We start from the raw sequence: 19,972 nt of genomic DNA, 5'->3' as shown, positions 1-19,972 counted from the left end.
GTAAATCCTTATCTGGGACATAACCAACAACCCCAGCCTGGGAAAATAGGTAACCTACATTTCACCAAAGCCACTATCTTTCCCTTCATCTGTATACAGATGACAGTACACCATGTTTATCTCCTCTATGCCAAAATAACAAAACAAAAAAGAGCTGGACCTCAAAGGGGGTAAACATCTAATGTGAGGGGCTGGAAGTGAAAAAAAGTGAAGGGTTTCACAGTGGAAAATGTAATCTCAATCTGAAATTTAAAACTGTTACACCATAAGGCTCAGCCACATCTTTTAAGTAAATATTTTTTTTAATTATTTAAATAAATAAAAAATATCTATTAGGGGTGCAATGCTTAACATATTTGGTTTATTTTTGGTATTGGGTTTCAGTTTGATACATGTGTCTACTGAATGAATACAGAGTTGTTTTAACACTGCACATGCTGAATTTCTATATTTGTGGAACATACTTTCAAACTCAAGAGTTTGTCCTCCTAGGATGGGACAAATTATATCAATATACTTTGATGTGGTGAACAAATCTGCGTTATATTAAGTGCTTCAAACTAAATCATAAACCTACATAGTTTACCCTACTGTCAGATGTGTGTGTTGTTGTGCGAGACGCGTTTTCCTCAGAACACACAATTTACGGTTGTATACTTTCCTGTAAACGTTACAAATTCACGCAAGTATTTCCATTTTGCATAATTCTAACCTTATTTTCAAATATTTTGCATCCAAAAGTGCAAGCACTATCCTGAAGTATTAAGAGTTCCTTTCACTGGAACTAATTGGCCATGGCCAACCCCTGAAAAACAACCCCACACCATAATCCCCCCTCCACCAGACTTTACACTTGGCACAATGCAGTCAGGCAAGTACAGTTCTCCTGGCAACCGCCAAACCCAGACTCGTCCATCGGATTGCCAGACAGAGATGTGTGATTCGTCACTCCAGAAAACACATCTCCACTGCTCTAGAGTCCAGTGGTGGCGTGCTTTACACCACTGCATCCCACGCTTTGCATTGCACTTGGTGATGTAAGGCTTGGATGCAGCTGCTCGGCCATGGAAACCCATTCCATGAAGCTCTACGCACTGTTCTTGAGCTAATCTGAAGGCCACACGAAGTTTGGAGGTCTGTAGCTATTGACTCTGCAGAAAGACTTCTGTGCACTGTGCACCTCAGTATGCGCTGACCCCGCTCTGTGATTTTACGTGGACGACCACTTTGTGACTGAGTTGCTGTTGTTCCCAATTCCTTCCACTTTGTTATAATACCACTAACTGTTGACTGTGGAATATTTAGTAGTGAGGAAATTTCACGAATGGACTTATTGCACAGGTGGCTACCTATCACGGTACCACACTTTAGTTTATTGAGCTCCTGAGAGCGACCCATTCTTTCACAAATGTTTGTAGAAGCATTCTGCATGCCTAGGTGCTTGATTTTATACACATGTGGCCATGGAAGTGATTGGAACGCCTGAATTGACCCTTCGCTAAGCCACGCCCGAAAACCGCCACAGGCCAATCGTGGCTTAGCAACTGTAACTAGGCGCAGAAGGTCTGTCAAGCTTTCGAGCGAGGGAAAACATGCCGAATCGTTGTGCTTATGGATTGTGCAAATCTGATACCCGGGATCCTAAAATTTTGGACGGGGTGGGAATTTTTTCCCTTCCCCAAACCTAAAACCCAAGGGGAGAAATGACGGTGTTCTGTCGATTTGTCCTACCTTGTCAGATACTTAAACTCGCCATAACTTCCGCTAAATAAGGTCAAAATACGAGCATGGTCATAGATATATCGATCATAGATGCCTCATTCTACTGATCCGTGAGGCATCTACGTATGCTAATGAGGCATCTACGTATATGAGGCATAATGAGGCATCTACGTATACATCTATGACCACGCTCGTTTTTTGACCTCACTTAGCGGAAGTTATGGCGGAGCTCAGAGATGATCACGTTCGTCTGATAAGAGGTAAAATAATAGCATTAATACTGCTCAGTTTCTTGCAGAAACTGATCGTTTCGCTAGGTAAGACCCTTATTCATCGCCTGGTATTGTTTGATATCGTTTAAAGCCCATTGAAGCTGTACTGAAACTGTCATTTGGACCTTGAACCGTTTGGAGCTTATTGAAGTCCATTATATGGAGAAAAATCCTGGAATGTTTTCATCAAAAGCCTTAAAGGGTTAGTTCACCCAAAAATGAAAAATGAAAATTCTGTCATTAATTACTCACCCTCACTTAAAACGTTGTTACAAAGTCCATCTCACCACAGTGGCTCTACAATAATTTTACGATGCGACGACAATATTTAGATTTTTTTTTTGCGCACAAAAACTATTGTCGTCGCATCGTAAAATTATTGTAGAGCCACTGTGGTGAGATGGACTTTGTAACGACGTTTTAAGTGCCTTTTATGGGTCTTGGGAGTATTAATGTACTGAATGCCAATGGAGGCCTATCTGAAGCCTTTCTCAGCCATCAGCTTTCAACAAAAATATCTTCATTTGTGTTCCGAATATGAACGGAGGTCTTACGGGTGTCGAACGACATGAGGGGGAGTAATTAATGACAGAATTTTAATTTTTGGGTGGACTAACCCTTTAATTTCTTTTTGACTGCAGAAAGAAAGACATGGACATCTTGGATGACATTGGGGTGAGTAAATTATCAGCAAAAGTTTATTTAAAAGTGAATAATCCTTTAACATTTTATCAGTTATTTACTGTAAATTTAAGTTAAATATGTAAAACCCTCAAATGTTGCTACCGTATTTTTACGGTAAATGTTTGGCAACCACAGCTGCCAGTTTTTTAGCTTAGAGAGAGTGGGAGAGGGTAAGGCTTCCAACTAGGGCTGCAACGACGCGTCGACGTCGTCGATGACGTCGACTACGAAAATACGTTGTGCGTGAAATGCGTCGACGGCACATTATTTACGTTCTAGAATGGAACAGAAGATCTAGAATAATGGCGGCTTCTGCTCCTGGGCATAGTGAAAATGATCATTTATCATATAAAGCCAGACCGCGACATTCAAAAGTGTGGGAGTACTTTGAACAGAAGCCGAATACAACTGTGCTTTGTTCGCTCTGTAATGCCGAATACAACTGTGCTTTGTTCGCTCTGTAATGCCGGTTTCACACTGCGCGCGGTGGCAGAGCAGGAGCTGTGCGCGTGGAGAGCGGGAGCTTTCACACTGCCAATCAGTGTTGCCAAGTCCCGTTTTTTTCCGCGGAGTTGGGCTACTTCTACACTGTTGCCGCGGGCTGTGTCTCATGTCCGCGGGTTGAAGCGATCCCAACTATGTGATATTTAGCCCCGGGAGTGAGAATTTTAGCAGGCAGCCCTGCAAAAAAAAAAAACACACATATTTAACCCCCCGAACGCAATGTTTACCAGAGAACCGTGATTGGGCTTGTTTTGGGCTAGTTTTGAGTAACGAATGGGTAGGTTTTGTTGTGAAAACCTGGCAACCCTGCTGCCAGTGTTCTCTCCATGGTTCTCTCGCGCAGCTGAACCGTGGCGCGTGTATTGCAACAGACGATCACATTTTCCGGGGTTCTTCTCTGACCCCACTACGTCTCGTGCTTTTATTTATTATGGGCTGCATATATCTCCTGTTAATGCGACCTGGTTCCCCTCTGTCCCAAACACATATGCATAATAACATGCTGTATATAGGTAGTTTGCATGATTAAAGTAACATTAAAGTTAAGATATGCCTCTAGCTTTAATCATTTAAATATGTCTTTGAAGTTTGGGCAAACACTTCTGGCAGCTTTAGTCGTTGTTTATGCACATGTATCTTCAAAATAGACGACTAGTTATACTATATTAAAACTATGCTGAAAGCTCCTGTATGTGAACCTTTTGCAGATAAATACAAGTGCATTTTCGTTTACTATTGACACAAATCAATAAGTAAATCATACTCAACTACTATAGTAAACAACTTTTCCTAATTAGGCCTACTCTGTATACATTTTATGATGAATAGTATCATTATATATGATGTTTAAAAAGCTTCTTGTGTTCATATATTTTATTATAAAATGGCATACTATGTACACTACCCTTCCTGAAATACAATTAATATTGTCATCATTCATTGATTTCATGTTAAAATAATATACAAATTCACTACCCTCTTTGAAATACAATAATCAGTAAAAAAGAATCATAAGATTAATCCGGAAAAATAATCGTTAGATTAGTCGACAGAAAAAATAATCGTTAGTTGCAGCTCTACTTCCAACATACTTCAGTTCCAGTATACACCATAAGTCAAAATCCAAGCCAGCTGACATTGGGGGTACAGATGGTAAAATGAAACGACTGTTAGTATGCTGTTTGGAATCAGCTTCTAGGCAACCTCTGCGTCACAAAGGGTAATCAGTGACAGCGTTTTATTCATGATACAAGCACACAGTGCAGAAGGGTGTGGAGGGACGCTGAATGCCGGTTCCTGTTCTCTATAAAGTCACAGATCCTTTCTCAGGAGCTTTAGTTCTGCCTTCCTTTTCCACAAGGAAGAGACATATAGGGGGAAGTGATGGACAGAGACTAAGAGTTTGTGAAAATGACATGTAAAACCTGAAAAACAAGCCCTTCAAGGAGATCTCTTATAGCTGGAAAAGATGACTAAGTTCAAATGTTCACATACCACAACAACACCATGAGTTAAAGCCCAGAAATGTACAATGTCTCCTTGTCGCTTTTCAAATGTACATATGGTAAAAATAGTCCCAGGCACATAATGGACATTTTAACCACAATATACAATGAAAAAACAAGGCGATGTGTGAGTAAAGGCCCGGGTATACTTCTTTTTCTGCATCCGGACGGGTCTTGCATGCATTCGTGTGCACACAGCTTTCAAAGTATACTTAACTGCGGATTAACACGGATGACCAAGTTCGAAACATGCGCAGTACAATTGTTGTGACTCTTCTGTCTCTCTGGTTGTACATGTACGATCCACGCTGTTAAAAAATTGGGCTGCGTGCGGATGGCCGAAGATACTTTGGGCTTAAAGGATTAGTGAATGAAAATGAAAATTCTGTCATCAATTACTTACCCTCATGCCGTTCGACACCCGTAAGACTGTTCATCTTCGGAACACAAATTAAGATATTTTAGTTGAAATCCGCTTATATAGTGATGACCGATTTCAAAACAATGCATCATGAAGCTTCGAAGCATTATGAATCAGCGAGTCGAATCATGATTCGGATCGCGTGTCAAACCGCCAAACTGCTGAAATCACGTGACTTTGGCAATCCAAACCGCTGAATCAACTCACTGATTCATAACGCTTCGAAGCTTCATGATGCAGTGTTTTGAAATCGGTCATCACGATACAAGTCGTTATTTAGTTTTTTTTTGCGCACAAAAACTATTCTCGTCGCTTTATAAAGTTATTGTAGAACCACTGTAGTGAAATGGACTTTGTAACGTCTTTAGTACCTTTTATGGGTGTTGAGAGTGTAAAAGTGCATTGAACCAATGGAGGCCTTTCTGAGCCATCGGATTTCAACTAAAATATCTTTATTTGTGTTCCGAAGATGAACGGAGGTCTTACGGGTGTCGAACGGCATGAAGGGTGAACTAACCCTTTAACTGTTCCCCACCAAACACAGAATTTTCCGTTATTTGTGAGAAAACGCTTCCCTGCCAAAACAGAGAATTTTCCGTGTTTCCGTGTTTTCACTGTTAGATGCTAGGGGGGCGCTATTACGCATCTTCTGAATGAGTACTGAATCTCCCGATCAAAACACAAGCGAGGAAGATGCAAAAAAAAAAACAAGCGATCGTATGCAAGCAGATGCATATGTAAAATAACGTGATCATCAACATTAAATATCATATAAATCAAAACTGCCTAATGTTACTGAATTAAATGTTAGCTATAGGACTGTGCAAGCATTAGCAGTGTTGATGGACTTGATCTACTCCATCTGTGTTTGATCATCTTTCTAAATCTGATCTGGATGTAGTCTTTGACAAAAACGTGACTTTTTCAGATTTTTGTTCAAAATGTTGTTGTTTTTTATGAAACTTAACCATATTTAAGTGTTGATAAAAAAGGAATGCATGAAAAATAGAATAAAACGGTTGTTTAAAGGTCCCATGGCATGAAATTTTCATTTTATGAGGTATTTCAACATTAATATGAGTTCCCCTAGCCTGAATATTGTCCCCAAGTGGATAGAAATGTTGACCGGGGTAAACCCGAGTTCTGGCTGTCTTTCTCTGCCTTTGAGAAAATGACAGGCCAGACGAGCCAATCCTGAAGTCTCCTGTGTTGACGTCCAAGCAGGAACGGTTACCTCCCTTTCCTCCGCCCAGAGAATCTGGCACGCCCATGCAAACGCTCGAGAGATCATGGGTTGTGAACGAGTGAATGCTGGCAGTTTCTCAGTGTTTGGATGTACAAATGAAAACAGAAGTCATTTTTCAGTTCCTTCTGATCTGTGATTTCTTATGTGTAGCTAATTATTTATTATTCGTGCACACAATGCGGCTTCTTTCTCTCCCGACAGAACGGTGTTTTCGTGTTTTCGATCTTGTGAGTCAGTGTTTTTGTACGTCCTCGTCGCATCTATCGGTTCTAAAATGTGCATACAGTCATGAGTTTCTGCTCAACATGGGCAGAGTCAGATCTTTAGAGATAAACCTCACACACGCCGAAGCTCGGGCTGCACTGGCCGGTGGCCTTCAACATCCCCGACCCCCAGTACTGCATCTGGCCCACAGCGGAGGCACCAAACGCGGCGCGAGATTAAGCAGAAGGGGGGCAAGCGTGAGCATATCCGGGCTAGCCAGCCTAGCCCCACAATAAACTGGATTACATTCGATTACTGCTGTTGTGTCTTTGTTTGCGCTGTGTACTCAACGCGCGTCACTGACGCTTTTATTTTATTTTAAAAATAATGCTATTATCAACACTTACTTTTAACTCGTTCATCTCGACAGCTGTAATGGTACTTTGCATGTGTTACAAAGTTGGTAATAATGATGAAGACGGACTCGGTGTGACTGGGACTCGTGTTTATTCAGAACTCTCAGATACAAACACAATAAACTCGCGCTGACTGACAGCGCTCTCACAACTCAGTAACTTAGTTACTATAAATAACTTTGTTAGCAATCGCTGAGCTCCATCTCTGGTACATTAGTGATGTCCGGTTCGCGAACGATCTTTCTTTTGAACCAGTTCTTTTTAGTGAACCGAATCAGTTCACCAAATCGGACTGAATCGTTCTAAACGGTTTGTGTCTCCAGTCAGCGCTGATCCATAATTTACTAAAGTTACTAACTTTCTGACATGAGTGACAGTCCCTCCGACTAGAAATAGACTAATAACCTGAAGTATATGCTGTAACTACAACAGTTCAGACATGCTGAGAACTGATGTGAAGTGAACTCCGGTCCATCCGTCTCTCTGGCAGCAGCTCGTGCCTGCTCGTGCCTCGTAGACCTGGTTAAACCACGCCCCCTCCGCTCATTTAAAATGCAAAGATGTCAGCCAATCACAACAGTGGGCGTTTTTACTGAAATCTCACAGCAGACACGCCTCTTGAAGCAGGGCCTTCAGCCACAGGGCAAACAGCAGTATAGAAAAAATGCCTTTTATTTCTAAATTATGACATTTTATGATGTAAAAGTCATACTAACAATATAAGTACACCTCAGGAAACATTATAAAATAATAGAAAAATGCCATGCCATGGGACCTTTAAAGGGTCATGAAACCCCCTGTTTTAGCAGCCATCTTTTTATCACCACAGTTTTGAAAAATGCTATAAAAGTGGGCGTGGTTAAGCAGCGGAGTGGAGGAGGACGAGGGGAGACTGACTGACACCAACACAGCAACGGCTTCTGATTCAGAGTTAAAAGCATCAAAGCATACAATATACACATGGTTTTGTAAGCTCACCTTAAATAACACAAATACATAAAGTACATATTGACAGCTATCATTTATTGCACAAATAAATGCACAGCAATCCGCATGTTCTCTGCATAGAAAATATATTCGAACACGCTGTTGCATCATTGATAACTTATGAGCCGTTTGTTAATGGGCCGTAAAGAGCGGTTACACTTACAGTGTGGATGAATCGAGTTTGTTTCGAAGACTCAGGATTTACTGAAGAGAACTTATGGGACGCAGAAACTCTTACAAAGCAAAAATAATCACGCATTTTGGATCCAATAATGCGTCTCTCACTCACTGAATGCGATCTCAGTTTGAAACGCCTGTCAATCAATGCGTGCTGCCCTGTTAAGCGAGGCACTTCTCATAGGATAAGGACACGCAGACTCGTGAATAATTAAGCAAGACGTCTTCTCATAGGATAAGGCAGGGCTCGACATTAACGCTTGTCCGCTTGTCCGGGACAAGTGGATTTTTTGAAGGGGCAAGTGAAAGAGAATTTTACTTGCCCGACGGACAAGCAGCCTGATAAAACGTCATTAACAAAAATAACTAGGGAATCACCCAAATGCAAGAATGATTCTGCATTCATTACTGTAAGTGGCGATTGACAGTGAATGATAATAATGTATAATGAACTGACGGTAACTAACGCACTGTTGACGCTCGCGCAGCCTCTCGAGGAGAAATCGAAACATATGTGCACCGCTCACACAGAGAAACTCAGTTAACACACTGCCGTAAAAATTTAGAAATGTGGAGTTTATTTATATTTTTAACATGATACAGTTGCAATGTCACATTACCAAGAGTGCTGTTTTCCTGAACAACATCACTTACGTCACTTACATTTTGATGCAATATTGAGTGTTTTTGTTCTATTTCAGCAGCGAAAATAGTTCCAAAAGATCACAGCAGAACGAGTGTCACAGCAACAGTGTGTTAGTGAATGATTCAGCGTTTTGAATGAATCGATAGAATCAAAGATTCAATGAACTATTCGTAAACGACCGCCTCATTCTTGAATGAATCAGCGTTTGAACAAATCGACTCAATGACTCATTCAGACGGTCACCTGCTGCCACCTACTGGTTGTTCAGTTTCATCTTTCCAACATTTCTTATTTGAATATTCAAAAAATATTTAAAACAATCTCATAACATTATTTAATGCAGTTGTAATTTTTCAGTGTAAATTATTTAATTTGACTGGTAACAGCCAGTGCCGTCTTCTTATTTAATTTATTGATCCAATTTAAGAATATAAAAGGAAATCTGAATCATAGCCTTTATTTAATAAGATTAGGGGAAAATGCCCTTTATAAAAGGTAAAAATATCACAAATAAGCATATGTCAAAGCTGATTGAACACAGAAGAATATTGAATGAGAATATTGCTTCAGAATAAATTTTATTTACAACACACAATTTTTTTTAAAAAAATTCCGGACAAGCACATTTTTTACTCGGACAAGTGGATGACAGATTTACTTGTCCAAAGGACAAGCATGTGAACATGCTTAATGTCGAGCCCTGGATAAGGACATGCAGTCTCATGAATAGTTAAGTGAAGCCTCTACTCATAGGATAAGAACACGCAGACTCGTGAATAATTAAGCAAGACGTCTTCTCATAGGATAAGGACATGCAGTCTCATGAATAATTAAGTGAAGCCTCTTCTCATAGGATAAGGACACGCAGACTTAGTGAATAATTATGAGACATCTATGAGTCATTGCTGTACTATAGTACGACAAAGCGTCACATTCTGTGACGTTGATTCAAAGATGAATTTAAACCCGGAAGTTGAATATATATTTTTTTAAATCAACTAGTTTTCCCCTACAATCAAAATGAATGGATGATAACATTGACTTCTATGATGCGCAACACACATAACTCTGTTAAAATCTCAGAAAATTTGGTTTAGGGTTTCATGACCCTTTAAAAGAAGAGACATGGTGTTCAAATTTTTCCATAAATTGAACAGGGAAGGCAGTCGGCCAAAAGTTTACTTTATAAAGTTTTAAATATGGATATTTTTCTTACACAAACACGTCGATGGCTCTTTCTTCTGATATATTGCAGGATGTGTGAAAATGATCAAAAACCATCGCGGCTGGCTACTTTTTTAAAAAACACTGGCGGGGAAAGAGTTAAGAGTCAAGCTGTGTAATTGTGTGAAGGACATGCATACACAGAAAGACAGAGGGACAAAAGGAAGTTGTGTTTTAATCCCAGTATTTTACCTAGAGTGGACTTGCGCAGCTGATAGTCCTCAAACAGATTCTGTAGGCTCCGGTAATGTGTGGTAAGCTCATTCTTTTGGTGGTCAAGCATGGGTTGGAGTTTAAGGTTCTGCTCAGCCAGAAGACGGTTACTAGCCAGGGTCATCTCCTTGTTCTGTTGTAGTCCTTTAATCTGAGAAAACACAAGGAACAAATGAATTCAATAAAAGGAGGGTATATATAAATTTAAATAAATATACACTACTATTCAAAAGTTTTTATTAAATTTTTTTTTAAATACATTTCATTCAGCAGGGACGCATTACATTGATCAAGTTACAAAAAATATATTTTTTTTACTTTCTATTAAATCAAAGAATCCTGATAATTTGATAATAATAAGAAATGTTTCTTAAGCACTAATTCAGCATATTAGACTGATTTCTGAAGGATCTAATATAAATTTAAATAGACAAGTTATTTCAAATTGTCATAAGAACCCAAACTTTTGAACAGTAGCATAAATGAATAGACAACCAGATAAATTTTGGGATTTGACTATTTGTTTTTTCTTTTTTTTTCACGCACACCTGCCACCCCCCTCGACACGGTTCTCATTCGCGCCTGCATATGTTTACACTGTAAAATCTGGCGAAATACAATACTCAATACAATTCTATTTTTTATTTTTCAATTATTTTAAAATAACATTTTCCGCGATCATCTTGTCATTCAGCTTCGAAGCTCAAAAAATATACTGGTTTTCGGACCAGCCCCAATTGCGTCATACCTTTTGAATGGGAAAACAGTCAACGTCACTGTAGTCTGTAACAAGAGTAAATATTTTCAGTTGACAGCTAAAGACTTGTTAAAGTTATGTTATGACAGACATAAATCTCACGCAGCATCATGTTTCAGCTTCGGGTGACAGAGTGAACTGTCAAGATACATTTCAAGGTAAGCATAAATAACATATGTAGGTGGGCAGAGGAAAATGAGGGTTACATCTATGACCCATCCATTAGGCTACTTTAATTTCAAAACTATGACAGAGACTTTTTGTCCCGCCAAAGCCTTATTTGATCAGTTATTGTGATTTAAGATTGATGTAGTAGATGACTGCTGCGCTTGCGTTAACTGAGTGAAAGAGAGAACGATCAGAGAGCTCCTCCCCCACTCGCACTCTCTCTGTCTTCAAAATAAGCATTCTTAGCTTTCTAATATTTCACATATTATTATTATCAAAATCAAAAGGTCAGAAGACCGAATCCATGTTGCACGTGGCACTATCAGACGATGTTTCCTTTAATTACCGCTGGGTGTAAATTGCGCTCAAAAAACGTTGACTCTTCTCTGACCAGCTGACATAAACCATACTTTCAATAAACGGGAAACAAATCCTATCCGGTTATGAAGTGTTTTCTGTGTGTTGACAAATCTTTTGCGATGTTCTAACAGACGAGATTCGCACACAACGCGTCTGCTAATGTCCGATTCGCGACCTAATGACTCCTTTGAACCGAATCATTTTAACGACTGGTTAAAAGAACTGATCTCTCCAACACTGAACTCACAAATCAGTTTAAAGGTCCCATGGCATGAAATTTTCATTTTATAAGGTATTTCAACATTAATATGAGTTCCCCTAGCCTGAATATTGTCCCCAAGTGGATAGAAATGTTGATCGGTGTAAAACCGAGTTCTGGCTGTCTTTCTCTGCCTTTGAGAAAATGACAGGCCAGACTAGCCAATCCTGAAGTCTCCTGGTTTGACGTCCAAGCAGGAACGGTTTCCTCCCTTTCCCCCGCCCAGAGAATCTGGCACGCCCTTGCAAGCGCGAGAGATCATTAACGTTATTTGTGAACGAGTGAACACTGGCAGTTTCTCAGTGTTTGGATGTACAAATGAAAACAGAAGTCTTTCTTCAGTTCCTTCTGATCTGTGATCATTGATTTCTTATGTGTAGCTTATTATTTATTATTTGTGGACACGCAGCGGCTTCTCTCTCTCCCGACAGAACAGTGTTTTCGTGTTTTCTATCTTGTGAGTCAGTGTTTTTGTACGTCCTTGTCGCGCCTATCTGTTCTAAAATGTGCATACAGTCTTTTCTGTTTAACATCAGCAGTCACATCTTTAGAGAGAAACTTCACACACGCCGAAGCTCGGCCTCCAACATCCCCGACCCCCAGTACTGCATCTGGCCCACAGCGGAGGCACCAAACGCGGCGTTAGATTAAGCAGAAGGAGGGTAAGCGTGAGGGTATCCGGCTAGGCTAGCCAGCTTTCCCCACAATAAACTGGATTACATTCGATTACTGCTGTTGTGTCTTTGTTTGCGCTGTGTAACGTTACTCAATGCGCGTCAATGACGCTATTCATATGATTGGAACATATCTAGAAATAATGCTATACTCAACACTTACTAACTCGTTCATCTCGCTGTAATGGTACATTGCATGTGTTACAAAGTTGGTAGAATAATGATGAAGAGGACTCGGTGTGACTGGGACTCGTGTTTATTCAGAACTCTCAGATACAAACACAATAATTTTTTTAATTTAATACAAACGCATTTATTTTTGCCGCGCGCACCCTCGCGGTCGTGCGGGCGCGTCGAGTATAAACAAGGGGACGAACTGTTATTCATTCATGGCGTGCATCTAAATCATGGACTGATCAATGCTTGATCAGTGCCCTGACTGCTGAACTAGGGAACTGATTGAGACGCACCCATGGCCTCACAGAGCGCGCATTTACAGACGAGCTGTCATTCACGGTGTGTGCGCACTGGCGCGTTTTCAGTTCAGAGCAGTCGTGTGCATGTTACTTTCGGTTAAATAGAATTAGTGATTTAAAAGCCTCCGCCGGTGATACCGGTATTACCGGTGTTGTCACACATCAATTAACCGGTGGGAAAATTTCCTCACCGTCACATCCCTAGACTGGAGTGAGGTGAACCCAGAACAAAGTTATTAGCTAGCTGATAATTTTATGAAATTGTATATGGCAGAAAAATTTGGTTATTTGTTAATTTTTTTTAAACTACTTTTAATATTCTTATGATTATATACCAAAACAATTATCTGTAAATAGTGTAAAAATGAGGAACAAAAACAAACATCAAGGTATCAAAATAAGAGAAGCAAAGATTAAAAACTTTCTTTGAATATATTTAAAATGTATTGTCAGTATTGCGGTTGGAGATCACGTGGGTAGGGTACTTTTTTACTGTGCGTGTGTGTGTGTGTATGGATGACCATGTCTGTCAGCCACCACCGAGGACCATTTTTGAACCAGGAAAAACCCTGATGTTGAAAGTGAAACTCAAGATGCATACATGACTTCATGACGAGCGTACCTGGTTGCGTTAGTCTTTCGATCGGCAGGGGAACTTTCAACAATTTTTCCATAAATTGAACAGGGAAGGCAGTCGGCCAAAAGTTTACTTTATAAAGTTTTAAATATGGATATTTTTCTTACACAAACGCGTCGATTCACTTCAGAGGCCTTTATTAACACCCCAGAGCCTCGTGGAGCATGTTATTTGACGGACAGATGCACTTTTTATGGACTTCAAAAACAGAGCAACTATAAATCCAATTCTATGCTTGGATTAGCCTGGACTTTTGTAATATAACTCCGATTTTATTCGTCTGAAAGAAGAATGTCATGCACACCTAGGATGATTTGAGGGTGAGTAAATGATTGGCTAATTTTCATTTTGGGGTGAACTATCCCTTTAATGTATGCAATTTCAGCAATAAAACTTACAATTTTTCTAAAAAGGAAAAATTAGTTGTTCACTTTAAGATACCCGTCTTATTTTCTCTTGTATATTTAGTATTGCGCTTTAATAAGGAAAAAGTACTTCTTATCCGATTACTCGATGGAAAAATTGGTAGATTACTAAAATATTCGATAGCTACAGCCCTAATACCCGCCTATGGTCTTCATTGGCTGCACGCGAACAACGTCTACTTTGACCCGCCCTCAAACACTGTAGCTGGTTTGTTGTCACTATTACCTCCAATTGTGTCAATTAATGCAGATTGTCTGTTGTTCTTACTACTTTGAGTAATGATAGGACGGAGCAAGATTTGTTTTGCAAATTTTAATTTTACATCAGTCATTCCCGTTTTGTGCTCAGCTAATGTATGCACCGTTATCGATACAGTTAATGATGCGGTTCACACATGTACCTCAATAAATTATTAATATACCCATCAGTTTGTTGATGGACATACACTTGTTAATGCTGATGTAGAGGAATTACAGTTGCAACATCTCAATGCAAGACAAACTGAGTAAAAACGTATCACCGACTTAAGCAGTCCTTGTGATGGAGGTTCAGGTTGAATAACAAGTTCTTCCAATCTTTCATTATCGGACGAACTCGCACTCAAATTGATTTGGTACATTCGACACCATTGTTACTGTCTTGTACTGGAAGCCTCCGGAGCTGAAATTCAGTTATAGTGATGACTGTTTCATTTTCAACATGTGCTGTAAGCGGAAGACCAATCACAACAGAACGGACCATCTGACCAATCACAGCAGAGCAGGCTCACAGAAAGGAGGGGTTTAGAGAGACTTCCGACCAGTCGATTTGAGTATGATTTGCAATGTATACTATGAGAAAAAGAAAGCGTTTTGTGACCTTTGATGCATGTAAGAGACCTCCAAAACTAAATTAGGAACCTTTAAAGGCCCTGTAAAGTCAAAACTAAACATGTGTTCTGAGTTCCTCACACCACAGATAAATGTGTTATTAACCACCCAGACAAATTTGAATCATAAAAAAATCCGGCAAGTACATAAAATAGCTTATCAAATACTTGAAAAAATGAGCAGCATTCTCTGCTCTCAAACGCTGGCGGTGTGTCCGCTGTCGGCGCCGAAACCACGCCCACTCGCGGGAAAGCTGCCGTAGCACACAAGACAAAACACTCGCGTACTGATCACGACCGTATATGATCACGACGCACCAGATGTCGGCGGAACGGGAGGAATAAGGCCGGGGCGGGGGATAGTCGGTTCAGCAGCCGATTATCAGTGAATCCCAGTTGTCTCCGGTGAAAGTTTGTAAAACTATCCGGTGAAAAGTCACTGCAGAGGCAGGTGTTGGTGGTGATCCTCAGCTCTCCATCAAGGTAGCTGTTCACAAAATTAATCCACCTCTTCTTGATCATTGTTTTTGTTTTGAAAGCTGTTTTGTAAGTTGTAAGCTGTAATAACTAACAGTACTGACAGTAACTAGAGATCGAGCGGGCAAACTGACGCAAATGTGCTCTAGTTATGATAGTGTTAGGGGAGGAGCCAGGCTCGGTGGCTCCAGTGCGTCATCGAGCCACCGTTTTAGCCCCGCCCAGAAAATCCTGAACACAGCAACGGTGAAAAACTGTTTAACGGTCTAACTTCTGAATTCAGTACTACATAGTTCACAGTCTTTGTAATGTGTTTCAGCAATACATTTCTAACATTTATAATGTGTTTAGAAACAAATCTTAGAATTGCCTTTACAGGGACTTTAAAAGAACATAATAGGGGCACTTTAAAGCTTCTGGAAGGTTTCCCAGTAAATGTTAACGCATGGATTTTCTCCCATTAATACACAACAGCATCAGTGAAGTCCGCCACTGAGGTCGAGCGATGGGATTTAGGGATGGGTGATATGACCAAAATATTACATCATGATAAGAGTAATTTTATTTCATGATAAAGATATACTGTATAATCAAAATAAATTAAAATAAAAAGTTATTTTTGCTTTAAATAAGGTTATGATTTTGGATACCACATAAATGTCAATTCTTGTCGCCAATTTCAATATTACCTATACTAGCCTAACTAATAAAAATAAAAAATGAATTTAAAAAAATTAAGCTTTCGTGACAGCACAGCAACGTCACGTTAGCACATAACCGTGATAACAGTAATCTCTACCGGTTGACAAATTTCTACCGGTTAAGTGTGTCTACCAGTATATCACCCACAATGGGATTTGGTTCATAGTTCAATTAATCTCAAAAGTGTTCAGGGAGTTGCACAGCAATCTTTTAGAGAAGTTCTGATCAAGACAAATTAGGCCTAGAAATTAGTAGCCTAGAAATCTAGACGCACCTTAGCAAATCTAATTTGCCGCGAGTGTAGTCTAGCAACTCTCGGTACACCTACGAGCTGGAAAAAACAAACTTTGGTCAGGCCAATCACAGCGTGTGTAGAGTCGGTGGGTGGGCTTAACAATGACAGCACGTCACGGCAGTTGCGGCGGTTCTGTGTGCTACTCGTAAACAAAGAAGCTGGCGAACGGCGGTCTTTCGAATCGGATTTGGCCGCGACTCTGCAAGACTTGGAGTTTAGCTTTTCTTTGAGAAAAGAACAAAGAACGGCACTGAAGTCATTCTTAAGAAAGGAAGATGTGTTCGGAGTTTTGCCGACCGGATACAGCGAAAGTTTAATCTATCAACTAGCTCCACTTCACGTTGCTCTCTGGTTTGTTGTAGCGCTATCCAATTGCGTGCAGAGGGAATTTGAAAGACAACCGTTTGTCCCGCCCCTCGGATTGAGCCCTGTCAATGGTGAGTTCCCAGACCCAACATCTTAATGTGGGTCTGGCTTGTCAGGCTAAGGAATTAGATGCTTGACTACAAAACCTGATTACATATGCATGCATATAAAAGAGATTCACCACTGAGATTCAGTTAAGAGGCTTAAAATTATTTATGCAGATATTTATTAGAATCAACTGGCCTTTGATATTTAGGTCACTCCGCCTTAATACCGGATGATCACAATGGACTTGCTACTGCAACAGAACGTTACGGGCCGAAAGAAGGAATGAATATAGGGAACAAAGGATAGCTGTACACTTCATAGAGATGTTACTGAAAGCACATCCCATTTCCAAGAAACTCACAAAAAAAAACAATACAATTATTGTAACATAGTTGCTGACCTCTGGTGACTCAGCTATGACTGCCATGAAGAACATTTAACAGTATTTAATTGTCATGACTCCTCCCTTTTCAACAGGTGCACTTCTGCAGTTTCAGTTTAGATATCATGTGTCAGAGTGCATGACAGGAAGAAGTGCCAGATTTCATATGTTTCCCAAACAACTGCCTATGTCAGCTGGCAGGTTAGAAAGCATTTTGTTCCTTTACACACCCTGCGCCAGGATGTCCTACATATTACATTGGGGTAAAAATAAAATACTCAAACAAGCACTCAAAATATACAGTCAGTATCAAACAAAACAAAGAAAGCTGAAATCGTGTGTTAACATTAGATGGTGACACTGACAGATAATACTGAAACCAATTATCTTGTTAATACACCAACCCTTGCTTGTGAAATGCAAATCCTTGCTCTTTTCTCTGATTACATAAAGCTAGTCCTTTCCAAATCTGACTACGGGTAGGTATTCATCACATTACACTCACACAGCCTTCTAAAAGACATGTCGACCCATGTAAGAATCCACAACCATTGTATTCATGTGGCAGATAATAACGTTCTACATAATATGAAATGTTACTATATTTGGCTTCTGGAGCACCATTCCAGTACTAACCCATTTCTCTCAGTTAGCCAAGATTGTTTTAAAGAATGCTTAGTTTTAATAAAGATTTTTTTTAAAAGCAATAGATAAATGGTTAAGACAGTCCTTTATAAATAACTTCTTTGACCTGGTAAATAAAAAAGCACCTTTTATAGCACCAAGTTAAAGTGTTGCCAGATCAAACATGACACATACCGAGTCAAGGTTGACATCTTTCCATGAATCTGAAGGTCAAATCAACTCAAAGCTGTGAACATGCCCAGAATACAATCTAATTGAGAATATGCAAACACTAGTGAGCAAACATTGAACTTACACAGCGAGTCAGAGACCTGGTACTGATACACCTGTGCATCGGCAGTGCTTAGTATGATGTGAATACATTTACGGTTATGCATCAAAAATTATCATTGATGTTAAACTTTGATTAAAAATCCAATGATTATAGCAAATGGTTAAGGTACATTGCCACCGAATTTTCATTTATACATAAAATCACCTGTGAATTTGTTGGCTTTAAAAAGGGAAATCGCACATCATACCCCTTGCCTATAAGAAATATATAAATATTTATTGAGCTGCTACAGTAAAACATGCACTCCAGAACTGTTCTGTAGTGGTATTTTAATAAAAACAAATAGGTAAAATAACAATTATTACACCAAAATACTAATGTTCATATTATTCATTTCAGTAAATATTATGGCAAACCAGGGCTTGGCAATATAAAAATTGGTATATACAAACGCTATGACGCTTTATGAAAGGGTTTCTTCCATGACATGACAGGCGATGACGTTTCCATAAAAATAAACAAAAAATAAAATGTTACATAAAAAAGCATTACTAATGAAAACGGAAACAAGACCAACGCCAGTAATAAATTACAAAAAAGAGCATCACGAGAAAATGACTTTCACTGATGGGTCATATACAAAAACAAAACAACAGAGACTCTATAGAGGAAATGCACGTTCCTAACTCATGGGCATTATTATATAGCGGTAGGTTGACCAGTTTCTGCTTCCGTGACAAGGTCACTTTTGTCTTATTGGAAATATTTTGTTTAACGAATGGCATCATAACACTTAGTCATAGTCCGCGACGTCAAAAAAAACAAACCAAATTGAAATCACGCGCAGAAAACGTTCAAATGTAACTAGTTCCCACTAAAGTGTAATGACGTCGTACGAATTTTAAAAGTATATTAATAAACACGGCCTACGATGCAGAACCTCTGTATAAAATGGTGCTGTTCAAGATACAAATCAACTCGCCGCGGTAACTTCGTGACGGTCTTCACGAGAAAAAGAAACTTACCTCTTCCGAGTCGTCGATAAATTTGTTGAGCTTCTCGTCATCTTCGAGTAGTTCGTTTAACTCAGTTAAAGTGTAAGAACTCAACTTGTTCTCAAAGCCAGCCATGTCTGGCACAGCGGTGTGTCTTTCACACTTCGAACTCTGTCTTCTGCCGTCGGACTGGGCAAAGCTGTTATTTTCAGCCGGAAGACGACAGGAGGAGATGCGTGACGTCAACCGGCACATCACAGCAAGGCCTCTTCAATTTGATGCTCACAAACTTTTGCCAAGATAATTATTACGTTTCTGACGTGTCTTTGTGCAAGAGGAGATCTATCTATCTATCTATCTATCTATCTATCTATCTATCTATCTATCTATCTATCTATCTATCTATCTATCTATCTATCTATCTATCTATCTATCTATCTATCTATCTATCTATCTATCTATCTATCTATCTATCTATCTATCTATCTATCTATCTATCTATGTTGAAGTGCTAAAATTACAAAAACGAAAACTAGAACTAATTATTAATAAATTGATATATACACCCTAAAAAAATGCTGGGTTAAAACAACCCAATTTGGGTTTAAAATGGACAGACCGAGCAATTGGGTCGTTTTAACCCAGCAGTTGCCCAACGTGCTGTGCTGGGCAGTTTTATTTAACCCAACTATTGTTAAAAAAATTACTATATGGCTGGCTTAAAATGAACCCAAAATAGGTTGGAAATTAAAATTCAGACACATAATTAATAGAGGCAACAATAATAATCAAAAGGTGAACATTTATTAATGTTTATTGTTTAATTATTATTCATTAAATGTATTAATAATGTTAATTTATTAAACATATTAATACATTTTAATTTCCAACATACTTTGGGTTCATTTTAAGCTAGAAATACAGTAATTCTTAAACAATAGT

The 19,972-nt window shown here is 39.3% G+C and overlaps 1 protein-coding gene across 2 annotated transcripts in view; it reads right to left on the bottom strand.

Moving 5' to 3' along the window:
- The window catches only part of vps37ba (VPS37B subunit of ESCRT-I a), a 27,872-nt gene extending 8,624 nt beyond the window's left edge, over nt 1-19,248 (bottom strand). Inside the window, exons 1-3 of one of the 2 annotated variants that reach the window (XM_079815570.1) lie at nt 19,061-19,221; nt 10,970-11,004; nt 10,201-10,372 (exon numbers count right to left, since the gene is read on the bottom strand). In XM_079815570.1, the coding sequence (XP_079671696.1) occupies nt 10,201-10,345 (145 nt within the window). In that variant the 5' untranslated portion in view covers nt 10,346-10,372; nt 10,970-11,004; nt 19,061-19,221. Of the gene's footprint in view, nt 1-10,200; nt 10,373-10,969; nt 11,005-19,060 lie in introns of both variants that reach the window. The other variant, XM_079815569.1, reaches the window with a different exon arrangement.
- Nucleotides 19,249-19,972: the final 724 nt, after the last annotated feature.

The sequence above is a fragment of the Gobio gobio genome, assembly GCF_949357685.1.
Source record: "Gobio gobio genome assembly, chromosome: 4".
NCBI classification, from domain to species: Eukaryota; Metazoa; Chordata; class Actinopteri; order Cypriniformes; family Gobionidae; genus Gobio; species Gobio gobio.
Note: the sequence above shows the minus strand (reverse complement) of the source record. Positions and strands in the feature narration are given on the sequence as shown.